The 15524-nt window shown below is 44.3% G+C and overlaps 1 protein-coding gene across 1 annotated transcript; it reads left to right on the forward strand.

Annotated features, from left to right (window-relative positions):
* The first annotated feature begins 8530 nt into the window (after positions 1-8530).
* On the forward strand, positions 8531-11647 carry ADM (adrenomedullin). Its single transcript, XM_042462686.1, has 4 exons — positions 8531-8638; positions 8995-9093; positions 9187-9342; positions 9944-11647. The coding sequence occupies exons 1-4, from the start codon at positions 8568-8570 to the stop codon at positions 10194-10196; spliced, it is 579 nt and encodes a 192-aa protein (XP_042318620.1). The 5' UTR covers positions 8531-8567; the 3' UTR covers positions 10197-11647.
* The last annotated feature ends 3877 nt before the right edge of the window (positions 11648-15524 follow it).

Below are 15524 nucleotides of genomic sequence, written 5' to 3' on the forward strand. Positions count from 1 at the left end.
TTATCTGCTACATTCTGCATCACCTTTCTGAGTGGGATACAAACCGCGCTTGCGGTGCTTCCCGCCGGCGCCATTTGCTCCGTGCGGGAGCTGCAGCAGCCAAACCGCGCGGCTCCCACGTGGAGCAAAAAAGAAGCTCCATTTCGGAGCTTCTTTTGCGTGCACTGATGACGTCGCGAAGCGCCGCTGGCGCATTTGTGCGTCATAGGCGCCGTGTTACACGTCTGGACGCTAGCGTCCAGTACGTAAAGATGGCGGGCCCCTGTGGAAGGGGCGCCGCCATCTTGTCGTATTGTATACGTACTAGGGATAGGGGGTGCGGAAGCACCGTCCCTTCCTAACCCTAGTACGTATACATACGTACTGTATGGTGTGTGGTATCCCGCCTGACCACTATTTGAACCTGGCTTTGACTGGTCCATATTGGGGTTTAGTGATGAAAAGTAAAGACCCCACAACCCTAAAATCTGCACTTTCCAAACACTATTTTGAATATCAGGAAAAACGTGGTTCAGTTTTTTGGCTTCTTGCATTCTCATTAATTTGCGTACTACACTCCCTCAAAGGATATGTTATGTGGCAATAAATGACCGTTGTATTTGAAAGGCTGGGTTGACCTCTCTATGTTTTTCTGCAATTATAAAAAAATAATAAACTGGGCGGTTCCATATATTTTCATTCTCAGGGGTCATTATAATGAGCCTCTGCTGGTAAAAAACATATGAGGTTCACTCCTGTGATTCAGAAAGCTATGTCACTCAAGATCAGCTGGTATTTTCTGTGTGCCCCATAGACAAATCCATTGCCTCTTTATCGCCATGAGTACTGAAAACTTTGATTGCCTGTTCTCAGTTTTCTTCATTGCTCAAAAAGCTCTTTTCTTATCTCACTGAATAAGTTTTCACACTCACCCCTGAGGTTCAATGTTCTCTCTTGATTCATCCAGAGTAAGATGCCTGATATCATTGTTTTCTTTGCTGTCTACTATGATGATGCCGCATAATGCAGTGCCTTTATGGCCAGGTAAGATGGGAGCAAGTCCCTTTAAATCTTAATTTTTTTTAAATGAAAACATTTGAAATGCTTAAACCAAAGGACTCATGAACACATTTCTGTTAGGAGAGACTCTGCTGGCTTGAAAACTTGCATGAGGTAATTTGAAAAGGTCTTAAAGCATATTATCTCTTTCCAATTCCTACATTTTTCTAAACTCTCTCTTAAATTTTTGAAAACATTTCTTCCCTTTTCAGTAAAAAATATTTCCATAAGCTGTTTCATATACAGTGGCATCCCCACTAGGGTGTCACCCTCGCTGATGGTGAGCTTTGGGGTGGAGCCAAAAGGGCACTCCCCACCCCACTGCCGCAGTACTTAGAACGGCACTACTGCGGCGAGGTGGAGAGCATGCTCGGCCCTCTTAGAGCCCCCCCCACTTCCACGTCTTGCTGGTTATGGCTGCATGGGACCTGGAAGGCAGCTGTTGTCCCCCCCCCCCAGGGTGTATCCCCACTGGGTGACACCCCCCTCTGGCTATCACCCCGTGGCAGTCCCCACCCACTACATCCCTCGTAATGCCACTGTTCCTATAAACAACATTAAATATACTTATAAATACATTACAGCTGTGTATCTGATTTTCTTACTGCTACCTCCATGTCTCCACAATGGTGCATAGTGTACCAAATGATCAAATTTGGCTTCTCTTATAACGTATATTAAGATGTGTCTTGTACCAAGAGAAGGCAGGATATTAGATAAATAAAGGAAATATCTTGATAGCCTCAACATCCAAAGCATTGTAGCTTGTTGGGGTTGGTTTTAGGACACATAAGGTAACCAGCAAGGGCATTAGACCTGTTGCTCTTGAGGCCTTTGATCTTACAGATTAGATAATTTTTCACAAATATGTCCATGTTGTCCATCTTAATAGCAGCAAGAACTACATTCGATACCACTTCAATGCACTTAAGCACTCCCTAGTGGTTTACAACGTGTAAGCAGTAATTGCCTCCACAAGCTGGGTACTCATTTTGCAACTTGGAAGGATGCCAAGCTGAGTGGATCCTGGAGCCCTGCCTGGGACTGAACTCACAATCTTGTAGCTGTGAATGGCTGCAGTACCGGCATTAACCACTGTTAATGTATCAGCTGGAGAAGGAATCCTACACCCCTCCAGATATTGTGGACTGCATCTCCAACCTTCCTTACCATTGACTGTTCTCCATAATTCTGCTGGAAACTGCAAGTGAACATCTGGAGAGGGATGCAGGATTCCTGTTTTTATATAGTACTTTAGATGTGGGTCTAGGAATTCCTACTTAGGAGTGTGACTTTCGTAGAGTTTGAAACTTTTTGTTCTTGTTTTGTGTTTTGCATGATTTCAACCATTAGGCTTAGGGATTCTGTTACTTACACAAAGGAATGTCTACCAAACCATAAAATCTGGGTTGAACCAGGAATGTCTACACTTACCCATAAAATCGGGGACAACTCCAGGTTTTCCGATTCCCAGTGACTCTGGCTTGTCTGCACTATTGCTACGACACTGAGGCAAATCATGGCAAATTCGCTTAAGCGGACACAAGTTCCCCCATTCTGAGGTCACCTCATGTAAAAAGTGTAGCCCACAAACTAGTTTCCCCAAATATTTTCGCTATATATATGTGGCAGCCCTGCTTTATTTATTTTTTTCCTGTCTGTCAAGCATGCGAACACACACATTTCTGTTATGCACACAAATACAGCACTCTTTTAAATGGCTTTTAAACTTCCTGCCTCTTGAGATTGTCACTTCCTGGCGGGAACGATTGTGACTGCTAGACACCTACACCCACAACCCCCCACAGTCCACTCTCTGTTACCAGTCTAAACTGCCCGTCACATATCTTTCATCAAAATTTTCCAGGAAACTTCAGGAGAAAACTGAGATTCTTTTTATGCAGATTGAAGTCCTCAGGCTCCTAAAGATCTGTGTCCACCATAAAGGATCAGAACATCATGTATACGGATTGCCACTGATTCAAAGTGAGTGGTGGTTTTTTAAAAAATAACAATAATAATAATAATTGTATAGATACCCTAATGGTTTTTCCAAGCTCTCAACCCCAAAACATGATTGATGTTCTTTTGGTTTGTAATTAACTCTACCTCATATTTAAATGATAGTGTTTAGCTTGTCTGGCCAGACTTCTTAGAGGTAGAAGGCAACTCAATGTGTCACTCTCCCACTTGCTCCTGTCATTCTGCTCCTTGTGCTCTTAAATGTACAAGTGATGCCCACGAGAATAAGTGGTTACTTCTGTGGTACAAACAGCTGTCTCATAGACAATAGGCCTTGAAGGATCTCATTTCTTTTAACTTTTAATGATTAACAAAAGAGGACTCCCCAGTCTCAGTAGTCAGATCAGTATAATGATCACGGCATCTACTTTTTTCAAATAATGACCATTTGAGTTGGGAAAGAGTCAGTGTTTATTTAAACTTACAGCACTTTATAAATAAAGGTTAATAATAATAATAATAATAATAATAATAGAGCATTTATTACAACTCTAAATTAAGTTAAAATTGTTTAATTACTGAAAAATGGTTTGTAATCCTCAAATATGTATGATTTGGTATCACTGTTTATGCAGAAGACAGTATCAATGACTGATTTATTACATATCTTCAATCCATCTAGAACTTTTCCAGAACTGTTATTAGAACAGCGCAGAACAGAAAATGCAACTTCCTATCCCAGAAAATTATAGGTACTTTCCTAAATCTGAAAACTGTCTTAACTGGAAATTTTGTTTTCAAAGAATGTTTATTGTTAGTATATCCTGCTCTTACATGGGGAAAGTCCACACCTTAATGGTTCCAGTATCTGGTTTTCCCAGGGCATTCAGAGGGAGAGCCAGATAAATATTTTATTATAAATGCTATTTGCATTACTTTAAACATTACATTGTCACTCAGAAAGGACAGTTTTCTAATTTTGTTGTAGGCTCTTGAATCATACAATTAGGAATTACTCATCTGCTTCTGAGTTTCCTCATATAATAAAAACTTGTCCCTGAAGTGGGAGGCAAACAAGCAAGCAAGCAAATGAAGACAACAGCTGCTCTTTTCTCCTCTCTTCACCCACTCTGGGGAAGAAGGATTGGAATGACCATGCTACCTTGAGGTAGACCAAGAATAGTAGCCACTTCATCCTCTTAGCTCAGCCACTTGTGCATTCTTGCTAAGATGAGGTGAGGGGCCCAACTTCTGTTTAAAGAAGTCCAAAGAAGGAGATTCCACCTCCTCTGCCCTCAGACAGTCCGTTCCATTGTCTAGAAGTTCTTCCTAATGTTTAGGTGGAGGAGGCTCGTGATTCTGCCTAGGGAAAGTGTGAGAGATGTCACTACCCACGTGCTCACCTTCTTTCTTTGGGCAGAGGATCCCAGGTGTTCAATCACAAATGAGTTTAACTATCTCATCCTCCCACTCTCCCACAGTGCTCCCCCCCAGCTGCCAACAAGAGCAATCTTTCAATTATGAGAAAGGGAGCAAGCTGGCCTCTCTTCCACACCATCCCAGAAGAAGGGGGGGGGGCAGTAAGGAAGCTGACTGTGACTGAGAACAAGGGAGTAGCCACCACCTTCTTTTTGCTCTCCCTCCTCCTCTATGAAGCTCATTCTCTTTAAAAAGGAATATACTTTACACCCTCTTTTCTCACCTTACAGGTGGAGAGCAAGAAGAGGAAGCTGCTGTCTCCTTTCCCCTTCTCACTGCAAATTTCACAAGAGAGGATAGATCACCACCTCTAGAGACTTAGGCCTGTTACAGACTGCCAAAATAAAGCTGCTTCGGGTCTCTTTGGAGGTATTTAAATGATGCATGGGTCCTAAGAGTCCAGAGGTCGCGCCAAAGCCACACTCCATTCCTAAACACTGGAGTGCAGCTTTGGTGCAGCTTCCGGATTCTTAGGATGCATGCATCATTTAAACAGCATACATGCAAAGAGACCTGAAGCAGCTTTATTTTGGCAGTCTGGAACAGGCCTTAGTTCATCTGAGGAGGAAAATCCACTCCCCCACTTCTTGGGTGAGAAGGACCAGCTCAGATTGTATTCTTCCAGCCTGCACCCATCCCCCTCCAACCAGCTTCCATGAATTGCTTTCCAGACTGTGTTTGAAAAAGGCGCTAATTCCTATAACACTTTCTGATAGGTAACTGGTAAGTGCCATTGAATTTGACAGAAGTACGTGGGTGTAGATCTTTGCAGGGTGGCTGCACAGTGACATAGGAATGAAGTTATAAATGCCATTAACAGTTGTAGAGAAGTCCAGTATATTGAGAATGTGGTGTTTATTCTGTGAGCCAGATTCTATAGAATAATGTTTCAACCTTGTTCACCACTGCAGGGGCTTGAGGGAGATAGACTCCTTCTCATAGTCTAGATTGCCACATGTACAGTACAGTAACAGTGCAGTCTTATTCATTTCTACTCAGAAGTATGTCCCATTGATGAAATAATCCTTACTCCCAAGTCAATATGTACAGCATTGTAGCCTGAGTGAAACATTTTAGATGACCACTGAAAGGCAGTGGTTCCTATAAGGCAATTCTGTTTCTTCCTGCTCTATACTTTAGTTCCATTTTATTTATCTCTTCAAGCTGAAGGGGTTATATATTACTCCTCCATCTCCCCACCCACCCCATTTTTATGCTCACAGCAATTCTGTAAAGCTCAAATTAATGCAAGGTAACTTATCAGTGGTTATGGGGAAGCTAGGAATTCAACCTGATGTTTTATGTGTGTCAGGCAGCAGGCACCTGGGAATGGGTGAGATGCAAAGCTTCAGTCAGTAATCCTTGGTCAGAGAGAAAGCTATATAATCTCTGGCAGAATCTACTAGAGGCATTTTAGCTTTTGGTTTGAGAATACATATTAATGTAATGCTAATAATAGTGGTGTTGCGCTAAGAATACTTGTGTAATACTAATACAATAGTAATACTACTAATAATATTAAACCAACCAGAGGCCACAAAAATGTGAGCAAACTTCCGATATCTCCAAATTGCTTCTTCAGGCAAGACAGTCTGTAAGAGAGGGCTGTATAATTTCTCAGAGTAATTTTTGGTAAATTTTTGGAAGTACCCAGGTGTCCTAGGATAAGAGGCTCCCAGGACAAGCTGTAATTTTGAAAGAGAGTAAGCAAGCCTGTTCCAAAAGTCACTAATGCATAAAAGCAAACAGAAAACTTTTAAAATTGAATTTGATTTGGAAAATGGAATTTTTTCCATTGTTAATGAGAAGATATGCAATTGGATACTGATGTATATTCAAATTAAATCAGGAAGGAGCACCCAAAATGTATTTAGCCCATGAAACAATGCCCACCACTATATCAGCAAGCGGCGGAAGTAGTATGTGCAAAAGAAGCTTTCTGATTCCACAGGGAATAATAACTTTTTGTTCTTGGAATAAGAGAGCAAGATGGAGGAAAATGGGAATTGATGCTAGTGCCTGAAACATGACAGCAAGCATTCATGTGTTTCTATTGCTTTTTTGGGCTTCCTAAGCAACAATGGGAGCAAAGAATTTCCTGAGTGCTGCTGGCAAGGGAGGATTCCCCTTCTGCGACTGAGTCATCTGTACAATCAAAGGGAATTCTTGGTCATCTTTATCCACACACCTTTCCTAGACATGAAGCATGTCATGAGTATCATAATGTAACCATACAGCACATATCACATGCTCACACAGGCAAAGATTTTCTTCCCCTAGACATTGAAGACCTCTATTGTAAAGTGTCCCAAGGACTTTTAAATCTGATTTCTGGTCCTTAAGATGTTTTTACTGGTAAGGGCATTCTAAGGAAGGACCCCCCCCATGAAAAAAAAACCCAAAGAGCAAAACAACCCCATCCTCTGCTTTGCATCATGATGCACGTGCCCAACTGGTTCAGTCTGGTCTGGTCCAGCAGCGAAGAGAGGCGAGCAGGCTACGTGTAAGACTGAGCGTAAGCTTGTGGCTGGAGAAAGATCTGACAGGGCTAATGAAGGAGATAAATAGAGTAGGTAAGAAAAGCTCGCATGCAGCTGACTAATCAGCTCTGCACTACTACTACTGGTAATCCTTCTTGGCAAATGAACTGGGACTCACCTCCTTTCCCCTAATCCACCCTTCTTTTGCCATTCATTGTTCAGGTATCTCCCAGCTAATTACTAAACAACAACACAAAGTGCTGCTTAGCTCTTTCAAAAATGTATTGGTGTTAAAAATTTTGCTACTTGAGACTTCTCAGACTTCTTACAAAATGAATAGACAGAAAATGCAGGAGTGTTAGCTAGTTAGTTGACTGTGCTCCTTTAGTAATGTGCCAGAACTGTATGTTTGACCATAGGTCTTTCATATATATATATATATATATATAATCTGGACTAACGTACCTCTTCCTAATATTTGGGGGCAATTTTGGAAAAGTTAACGTTATCTCACAGCTCATACCATGCAGGGAAGGCTAAAGACAGAAGGTTTGACAGGCAGATGCTACTGATTAAAAAAAATGCCAGAATGATGACATAAATTATAATGATGGCATATCTCTACATACCAGGTGCTGAAGGTCTCTTGAGTATTGCGAAGGAAAGATCTCTTGTGTGGTATTATTTTATTGAAATGCTTTTTCTCCCAGCATATATCATACAATCTCAGGGCAGCATACAACAAAATCAGTTCATGAACTTTAGACAATACAAAATTGTAAGAAAAAAACCAAGGTGGCTAAAAGCACATTAAACAGATCGTCTTCTTAAAACAAGAGTAGAAAGAACCATAGGATCGTAGAATTGGAAGAGACCACAAGGGCCATCCAGTCCAACCCCCTGCCATGCAGGAACTCTCAATCAAAGCACCCCTGACAGATGGCCATGAACACACAGATATGGAAAAAATTGACTGGATCCCAAAGGCTTAAAAAAAAGCCCTATATTTTGACTTGAGGCTGGAATGCCACCAAGCAACTATTTCCTATGGAGCCTCTAAGGGGAGACCAACCTGACAGAGCAGACTGGGACAGAGGGGAGGCACTCTTCCAGACCACATTCCCTGCAGGGAGATTGGACACCTTCAGCGACCTCCACTTACAAGGAGTAGAGCACCTTCAAGTGTCTTGATCCCAGGGGTCTGTATAGCATCACAGCACCTTGGATCCAGATGGAAGGCTGTTGGTGGCCACTCTTTCCCTCCCTGACCCTGTCCTTGTTCCTGGGGCTTTCCAGAAGCATCAGGGCTGGCCATTTCTTGGAAAGGGCACCCAAGGCTCCTTTGACCTGCAGGAGGTCTCTTCTAGTGGTTAAGCCCGGTGGAAGGGATCCCCAGCAAAGACACACCTCTGCACCCAGCCAGAGCATTTGGCAAGACAAGGCAAGCCCTGGCTTCTTCCCCAGGGTCCCTCTGCCTGCCCCCTCCCTCCTCTGCTCCGGACCTGGCCCCGCCCCTCGGGCGCTGGGCTTATAAAGGAGGGCAGAGCGGCTGCAGAGGCAGAAGGCACTTCAGGGGCTCAAGGCACGCAGCAGCGGCGCTGGTTGGACATGAGGCTCGCTTTGGAGGAGGATCGCGTCCAAGTTTGGAGCCAAAGTCAGTGGATTACCCTCCTGCTCAGGTCTGTTACTTTTCCCCTCCTCTCTGGAATGGAAGAGTAGGGAGAGGGAAGGGGGTCAGGGGGAAGGGAGGGGAGGGGAGGGAGGGGCGGGGCGGATCAATACTTTGGCCCCGCTTTAACTTGCTGCTTGGCTCATGTCTATGGAATTCTGGGAGTTGGAGTTTGTTGTGGGGTTCAGAGCGGAGCGGAGCTCTGGACCCCACAACAAACTCCAACACCCAGAATTCCATAGACATGAGCCAAGCAGCAAGTTAAAGCGGGGCCAAAGCGAATTATTTTTCCGGTGTGGATAGGAGAAGCCGCAAAAGAGCCTGGCCCTGACCTTCTCCCCTTCTCTCTCTCTCTGCGTGTTCCAGGATGAGAGCCCTGGCCCTGGCCCTGCTCTGCCTGGGCTGGGTCTCCCTTTGGGGGCTGGAAGCTGCGCAGCCGGACCTCGCCTCGGGCTTCAAGAGAAAGTAAGTCCCAGCTGCGCTTCCTCGGAGGGTCCAGGGCCTCCCTCCAGGGCCCGGCTCCTGGCCCTTCTCACCCTCCTCTTCCTCCTCTTCCAGGTGGGGCAAGTGGCAGCAACAGCAGCAGCGGAGGGCCAGGAGGGAGCTGCCCTCTGCCGCTCTCTTCGGCGGAGCCCCGGCGGCTGAAGCCAACCTGCTCCCGGCCTCGGCTTCCAAGCCCTTCGTCCGCCCGCAGGAGGCCAAGGACCAGCCCAGGTAAGTCCCTCTTGGCTTTGGGAGACCCAGGGCCCTCCAGTCCAGCCCCATTCTGCCATGCAGGAAGTCTCAGTCAAAGCAGCCCCAAGAGATGGCCCTCCAGCCTCTGTGTGCCACTGTCAGACAGCCCTTCCTGTCAGGGAGTTCTTCCTCATGTTGAGGCGGAATCCCTTTTCTCTGTCTAAACTAAGGGTTTGGGGAGAGCCAGAGAAGGAGGATGGTGTGGCTGGCTGCGTTCTCCCTGGACACTGCCAAAGAAGTGCCAGGATATGGGCCACACAGAAGTCCAAAACACACTCTGGGGCTGCATCCACAGTGGAGAAATAACCCACTTTGGCAGCGCTTTAACTTGTTGTCTGGCTCAAGGCTATGGAACTCCCAGAATTCCATAGCCTTGAGCCAGAAAAAAGTAGAATTAAAGCGGTGCCAAGCCGGGTGTCACCAAGGCCGGCTTCTTCTTAAAGGGTTCTCCAGGAGCACTTCAGAATGGCTCCAGTAGGGCAGGTCCTGGGAAAGGAGGACTCTCTGGGGAGGCTTCCTTTGGCGTTGTCCCTGTCCTCTGCTTCCTCCCTGACACCCTTCTCTCTCCTTCTCCCCGCAGCCATCCAGAGGACTCAGCCTGGCCAGGGGTGGCTCTTGTCCGGGTGAAGCGCTACCACCGCCAGGGAGCACCATCCCTCTCGCAGCTGCATGCTGTCCGGAGCGGGTGCCGCCTGGGCACATGCAACACGGCCAACCTGGCACACAAGATCTTCCACTTGACCGACAAGGACAAGGACAGCACGGCGCCGGCCAACAAGCTCAGTGCCCACGGCTATGGACGCAGGAGGAGGAAGAGGAGGAGGAGGAGATGAAGAAGAGGAGAATGAAGAAGAAGATGGATGAAGGAGGCAGCAGCAGCAGGGCACGTGGACAAAGCGCCTTTGTCCCGGACAGGAGCTGAGTGCGAGATGCCAGGGACCTCTCCTGCACTGACTCTCACACTGACTGACCCACCCCTGGAGGGGCTAAAGAGGTGCCACTACCATCACCACCTTCACCACCTTCTTCTTTGGGGTGCAGTGAGAGGAGTCCAAGGACATGGCGCCAAGGCTGCAGAGAGAAACCTTGCAAGTCCTCTCTTTTAGGGGTCCCTGGTTTAAGTGGGGTGGGGTGGCATCCTCCCCCCCCCCCCCCCAGTTTTCTTTTCTTTCTTTTTGAACTCGGGCAGCATGGGAGCAGCAAAGGTCCAAAACCCCACACTGCAGAAACAACCCACTTTCAGACCTGCTTTTTGTATCCATTGGTGGGACCAGTACCAACAGCTTTTCTCTTTTAACAATTAAGGTCCCAAACACACTGCAGAAATGATCCACTTTGGGACTGCTTTAACTGCCCTGGCTCAATGCTAGGGAATCCTGGGAAGTGTCGTTTTGTGAGACGTTTGAGCCTTCCCTGTCAAAGAGCTCTAGTGCCACAATATGCTACAGTTCCCAGGATTCCCTAGCACTGAGCCAGGGCAGTTGAAGCAGTCTCAAAGTGGATTATTTTTGCAGTGTGCTTGGGACCAAAGTTATTTACTTACTCCAGTTTGAGACCCCTCCTTAACTGCCCTGGATCAGTGCTAGGGAACCTTGGGGATTGTACTCCACTGTGGACCCAGAGCTCTCTTGACACAGAAGGCTAAGTGTCTCACAGAACTACACAATTCCCAGAACCCCCTAGCATTGAACAAGGGCAGTTAAAGCAGTCTCAGACTGGATTATTTCTGCAGTTTTGGACCAAAAAAGTCAACCCGCATTCAACTGGGATTATTTTCATTCCCTAAAGCTGCATCTGCACCGGAGAGAGAATCCAGTTTGGCACTGGTTTAACTGCTATGGAGTTTGTTACTACCAAGGCAATTAAACCGGTGCCAAAGCCATTGCCGACCGGTGCCAAACTGGATAATTTCTCCAGTATGGCTGCAGAGTGGCTAACCCCATTCCTGCCCCTTCCCCTCCCCTCTGCAGCCAGCCTGGGGCCGAGGGTCCCTCTCTCTTTCTCCCCAGTGTCAGGGAATTGCCCCCCCCCCCCTTTCTCTATCTCTCTCTGCTGCGGCAGGAACCGCATTGATGATACTTGAACAGACTGGCCAGGCAAAGTGCAATGGACTTGGGCGGGCGCCTGAGGCGGAGTGAGTGTTGTGGTTGCCTGGATGGAAGACAGCCCCCTCCCCACTATTTAAAGACCCTTCTCTGGTCCTTTATAGCCTTTTAAATGACAGAGTTATTTTTATATATTATGTATTTTGCATATGGGCATTATTGATATTATATATATATATATATATATATATATATATTTTGTATTCTCTGCTATTTTTTAAAAAAATTATTGAGAATGTCAACCTTTGTATCCTCTGTTACTGTGTTGCTGTTTTCCAAAATATTCAGAAAGTCAGTGGTGGCGCCAGCAAAAAAAAAATTGGGTGAGAGGGAGGAGGGATGTGGCAGTTAATGTTTAAAAAGCCTCGGGATTTGCTTGGTATGTTCAGTTTCTGAATGTGAAAGACTAGTTGGATTGCCTGTTTATCTCAAGTGCATTCTGAAGTAACCCTTACTGATTATGAAAGAGTTAATTTTCAAGTAAGCACACTGTATTTGCCAGCCTATGATACCCTTACCATATATATGTGAAGAGTGCCTTTCCTTGAAGCAAATGCAGGGGTCCAGCTATTTGACAGGTGGGACACTTGGGTCGGAGGGAGGGACCCCTGTGCCTGTCCCCATTTGATGTCACCTCTGGTTTCCATTTGGTTCTACTTGTGTGATTGTCTCATTCTATGCCACTCTCTATCATTGGTCATGTTTTATCACATTCCAGACTGGTAAAAAATGTATTGCCATTCTCTCCAAGGGCAGTATGTGAAAAAAAATAAACATTATCACAACAAGATATTCTTGATGGGTGTTTTTCCCCACAATATGGGGGACAAAGATAGTACTGGTGTGTGGTGTGGAGCCTTATGGTTTAATGATGTTTCCCTCTACACAGTCAGATAGATGCTAAGCTGTTAATTGCAGGTAATTTGTCAATTTCCACCAGACCCATAGCCAAAAGGATCCCAAACACATTCAGCTTGAGTAAACATCATAAAGTCCTAATGAGGGCTTTCAAGTAAGGGCTCAGGGCTGTTCCAAGGTCTCTTCTCTTTGCACATGTTTCAAGTGAAGCTGAAACATGTCAGAGCTTGGATTGATCACCCAAGTTTATTTTTTGCCGCAATTAATCAGGGAAATAGTTGCTTCACTTTCACATCGCAAAAACAAAACGGCACAGATTTATGAAAGGAATGTGTTACCAAAAGAAAAAAAATGACTGGGGTAGCATCCAAGGTTATTTATGCTGAAGGATTTCCTGGGCCACAGTTCAGGTTGAATCCAAAGGATTGCTGTGGGCAGGACACAGCATTCCTAAACCCACAGACTTAAAAAAACAAAACACCCAGATGTTGGTCTCTGTAACCACAGCACCATCTACTGACATGATTTATCATCTTTGTTATATTTCCAAAGCCTGTTAGCACTGTAGATCAGCAGTGGAAGATTTTACTCATCTGGTGGTTATAGAGATCGTATTAAACATTTCTCAGACTGAGGTAGAAATAACTATATGGGGGAGTTTGTGGAAGTGGGGAATATTTTGTGCTGATTGCTGGAACCGTCTTTTCAAATAATGTCAAAGAGTATGTCAGACAAGGAAATCTTGAATTGATCCTATGGTACCATCAGCCACAGTGCTGATTACAGAAAAAATGCCATTGTCAGGCATAAAACATTATGATAATAGTTCTTAAGAATTTTTTTTTAAATGATGCAATTTGCCATTGCTGTTACCCAATGTGTTCTGTGAACAGATTTGCTGTCATAAACTATAATGGACTGTTTTACCATTTAGTTCAGTATTTTCTACTCTGACTGCTAGAGGGTCTCCACAGTTTTGGGCAGACACTTATTGCATCATCTTGCACTTAATGAAATACAGCAACCCTAAAACTTGCAAATGCCAGGACTGAAAATGGAACATATTACATGCAAAGTTTGTGTATTGCCACTAATCTCTCTATGCACCCTCTCTTGTCACAGAGTAGTTTTTGAACTTTGTGAATCAACTGTGCTTGACAAACATCCTATTTGCTTACTCTAACAGATTTTAGCATTGTAGAAATGCCTTTTCCCCCTGGAGTTTCTCAATGGCTCTTCTCTCCATTCTGAATGCACAGTGGAGAAGCTGGATGCGTTTTTTATTGGCACATACTTCCAGCTTTTCTTTATGCTACTCTAGTTACTTTCCATTAACCTGTGTTCAAGACATAACAATTCACACTTATAGACAGCAACATGGTCTTCCTTCTCAGTATGGGAAAGACATTGAATAGAAAAGCACTTGGTGTACTTCATGTAGTGTAAAAACTATAAATAACAACACAACCAATTGTGGCATTTCTACTAAGTAACTACTTTGCTTTAGGCAACTTATTTTAGCCACCCAAGAAGGTATGGAAGAAGAGTTCAAAGAAATGTGTGGCTATGCATTTCTTTCTCTGCACACAGTTCCTCACCTGCTAGTGGCATATTTATCATCCTGTGATTTAACATGATATGGTAATTGTGCGCACGAAGGTACAAGTTGTCTATTTTGCTACCTATCTAGCTGTGTCTGGAGGTCCAACAGTAACTTACTCAAATAATAGCATTGTCAGTGGAATAAAATCCCATATTCTCTCTAATCCCCTGCAGCCTCCCCACATTACCTTTGGGGCAGATTGGGGTGGGAAGACTGTAGGACCTTTCCAGAGGAGGAGGAGAAGGGGTAGTTCCCCAGTATGTGGAATTGTGAGTATCGCCCATTGTGGAACTATTGTTTACAGCATGTATTTTTCGAATGCATGTGTGGATGAGGTATTCAGCTCAGCTGGAAACTGCATTTGTGTCTTTTTATTCCTAAAGCAATTATATCGGACATTACTATTGTTATCACTTCCATGATAACCCCCTTGCCCCTGTTTCAGACATATCAGTCACTCACCAACCCAGCTTTTCTAACTTTCCCTAGTTTGTAAGGGAAAATGGTTATTCTATAATGTTTATAGACTAAAGATCTTCAGTGCTGTTCCCAAGAAATATCCTGAATAATATTTGAATCTTCCACTGGCAGTTTAACCAATTCAACACACTCACACATTGAGATGTTTATTACAAGCCTCCGAGAATGTACATTCTTGGACTTCAGTTCCCAGAATCTCACAACCAGCATGGCTTGGGGATCTGGGGGGTTATAGTCCTAAAAATAAACTTTGGTGATGTAATGTGCATTCATAAATAAGAATTACTTTGCACTGTACTCTGTGAGGATAAATATCTGAGCATGCCAGATTTTTAAAGTACAGTTAAAGAGGTTCTTCTCTGTATTTATTTCTTAAGGGATTATGAACTGAAACATAATTATAGTTCAAAGTGGTGGTAGCAGCTGCGCTAAGCTTTGCTTGTTTACACACCAGCACCTGCAGGTTTTGCAAGCATAATGTACAGCTTCCAAACTTGCTTAAAACATTTTTGCCTTATTTGGATGGACTGGGTTTCTGTCTCTCACAAAAAAAGGAATGGCTAGTAGTGGAAATAATTTTTTAAAAAAAATCACAGGGGCGGGAGGACTAGATACCGTCAGGAAAGACAAGGTTAAAATCATCCCATGCAAACTCGTTTGCACAATTAAATATCCAATTTGTGTTAGGGAAGCAGGTAAGAGAGTTATTAAGGGAAATTAAAATATAGTTCAACAATTGCAACCTGCAAGAAAAAAACTGCAGTGTGGCATGCTACTGTTCATGTTCCCAGCCACTTCATTTTCTTTCTATTGCTTCCATTCCCAATTTTCTATTCCACCACTTCCAGCATTTGACTATCATTCTGTACCCACTGAGCATTTTCAGTTCTCATTTTGGAGGTTATTCCTTTACGGACTTTCCCCACTTACAAGGCTTCTGATCCCCCATTCTTGTGCATGGGTGGTGCCATTTAGGCTACATAAAGAACAGCACTCATGTAATCTACAAAAAACAATTTCTACAGTCATACAGCAAACACACACTGTATGAGATCAGAGCATGAAAGTACAGCGAAGTGTGAGCTTTTACCAAAGATAGATAATTGGCTCTGATA

This window comes from Sceloporus undulatus, chromosome 1, assembly GCF_019175285.1.
Source record: "Sceloporus undulatus isolate JIND9_A2432 ecotype Alabama chromosome 1, SceUnd_v1.1, whole genome shotgun sequence".
Classification (NCBI taxonomy): Eukaryota; Metazoa; Chordata; class Lepidosauria; order Squamata; family Phrynosomatidae; genus Sceloporus; species Sceloporus undulatus.

Excerpts from the sequence above, each read along its gene's own strand:
- ADM (XM_042462686.1), top strand. The coding sequence starts at position 8,568 with ATGAGGCTCGCTTTGGAGGAGGATCGCGTCCAAGTTTGGAGCCAAAGT. Across the intron at positions 8,639-8,994 it reads TGGATTACCCTCCTGCTCAG|GATGAGAGCCCTGGCCCTGG; the intron begins GTCTGTTACTTT and ends TGCGTGTTCCAG. Across the intron at positions 9,343-9,943 it reads GAGGCCAAGGACCAGCCCAG|CCATCCAGAGGACTCAGCCT; the intron begins GTAAGTCCCTCT and ends TTCTCCCCGCAG.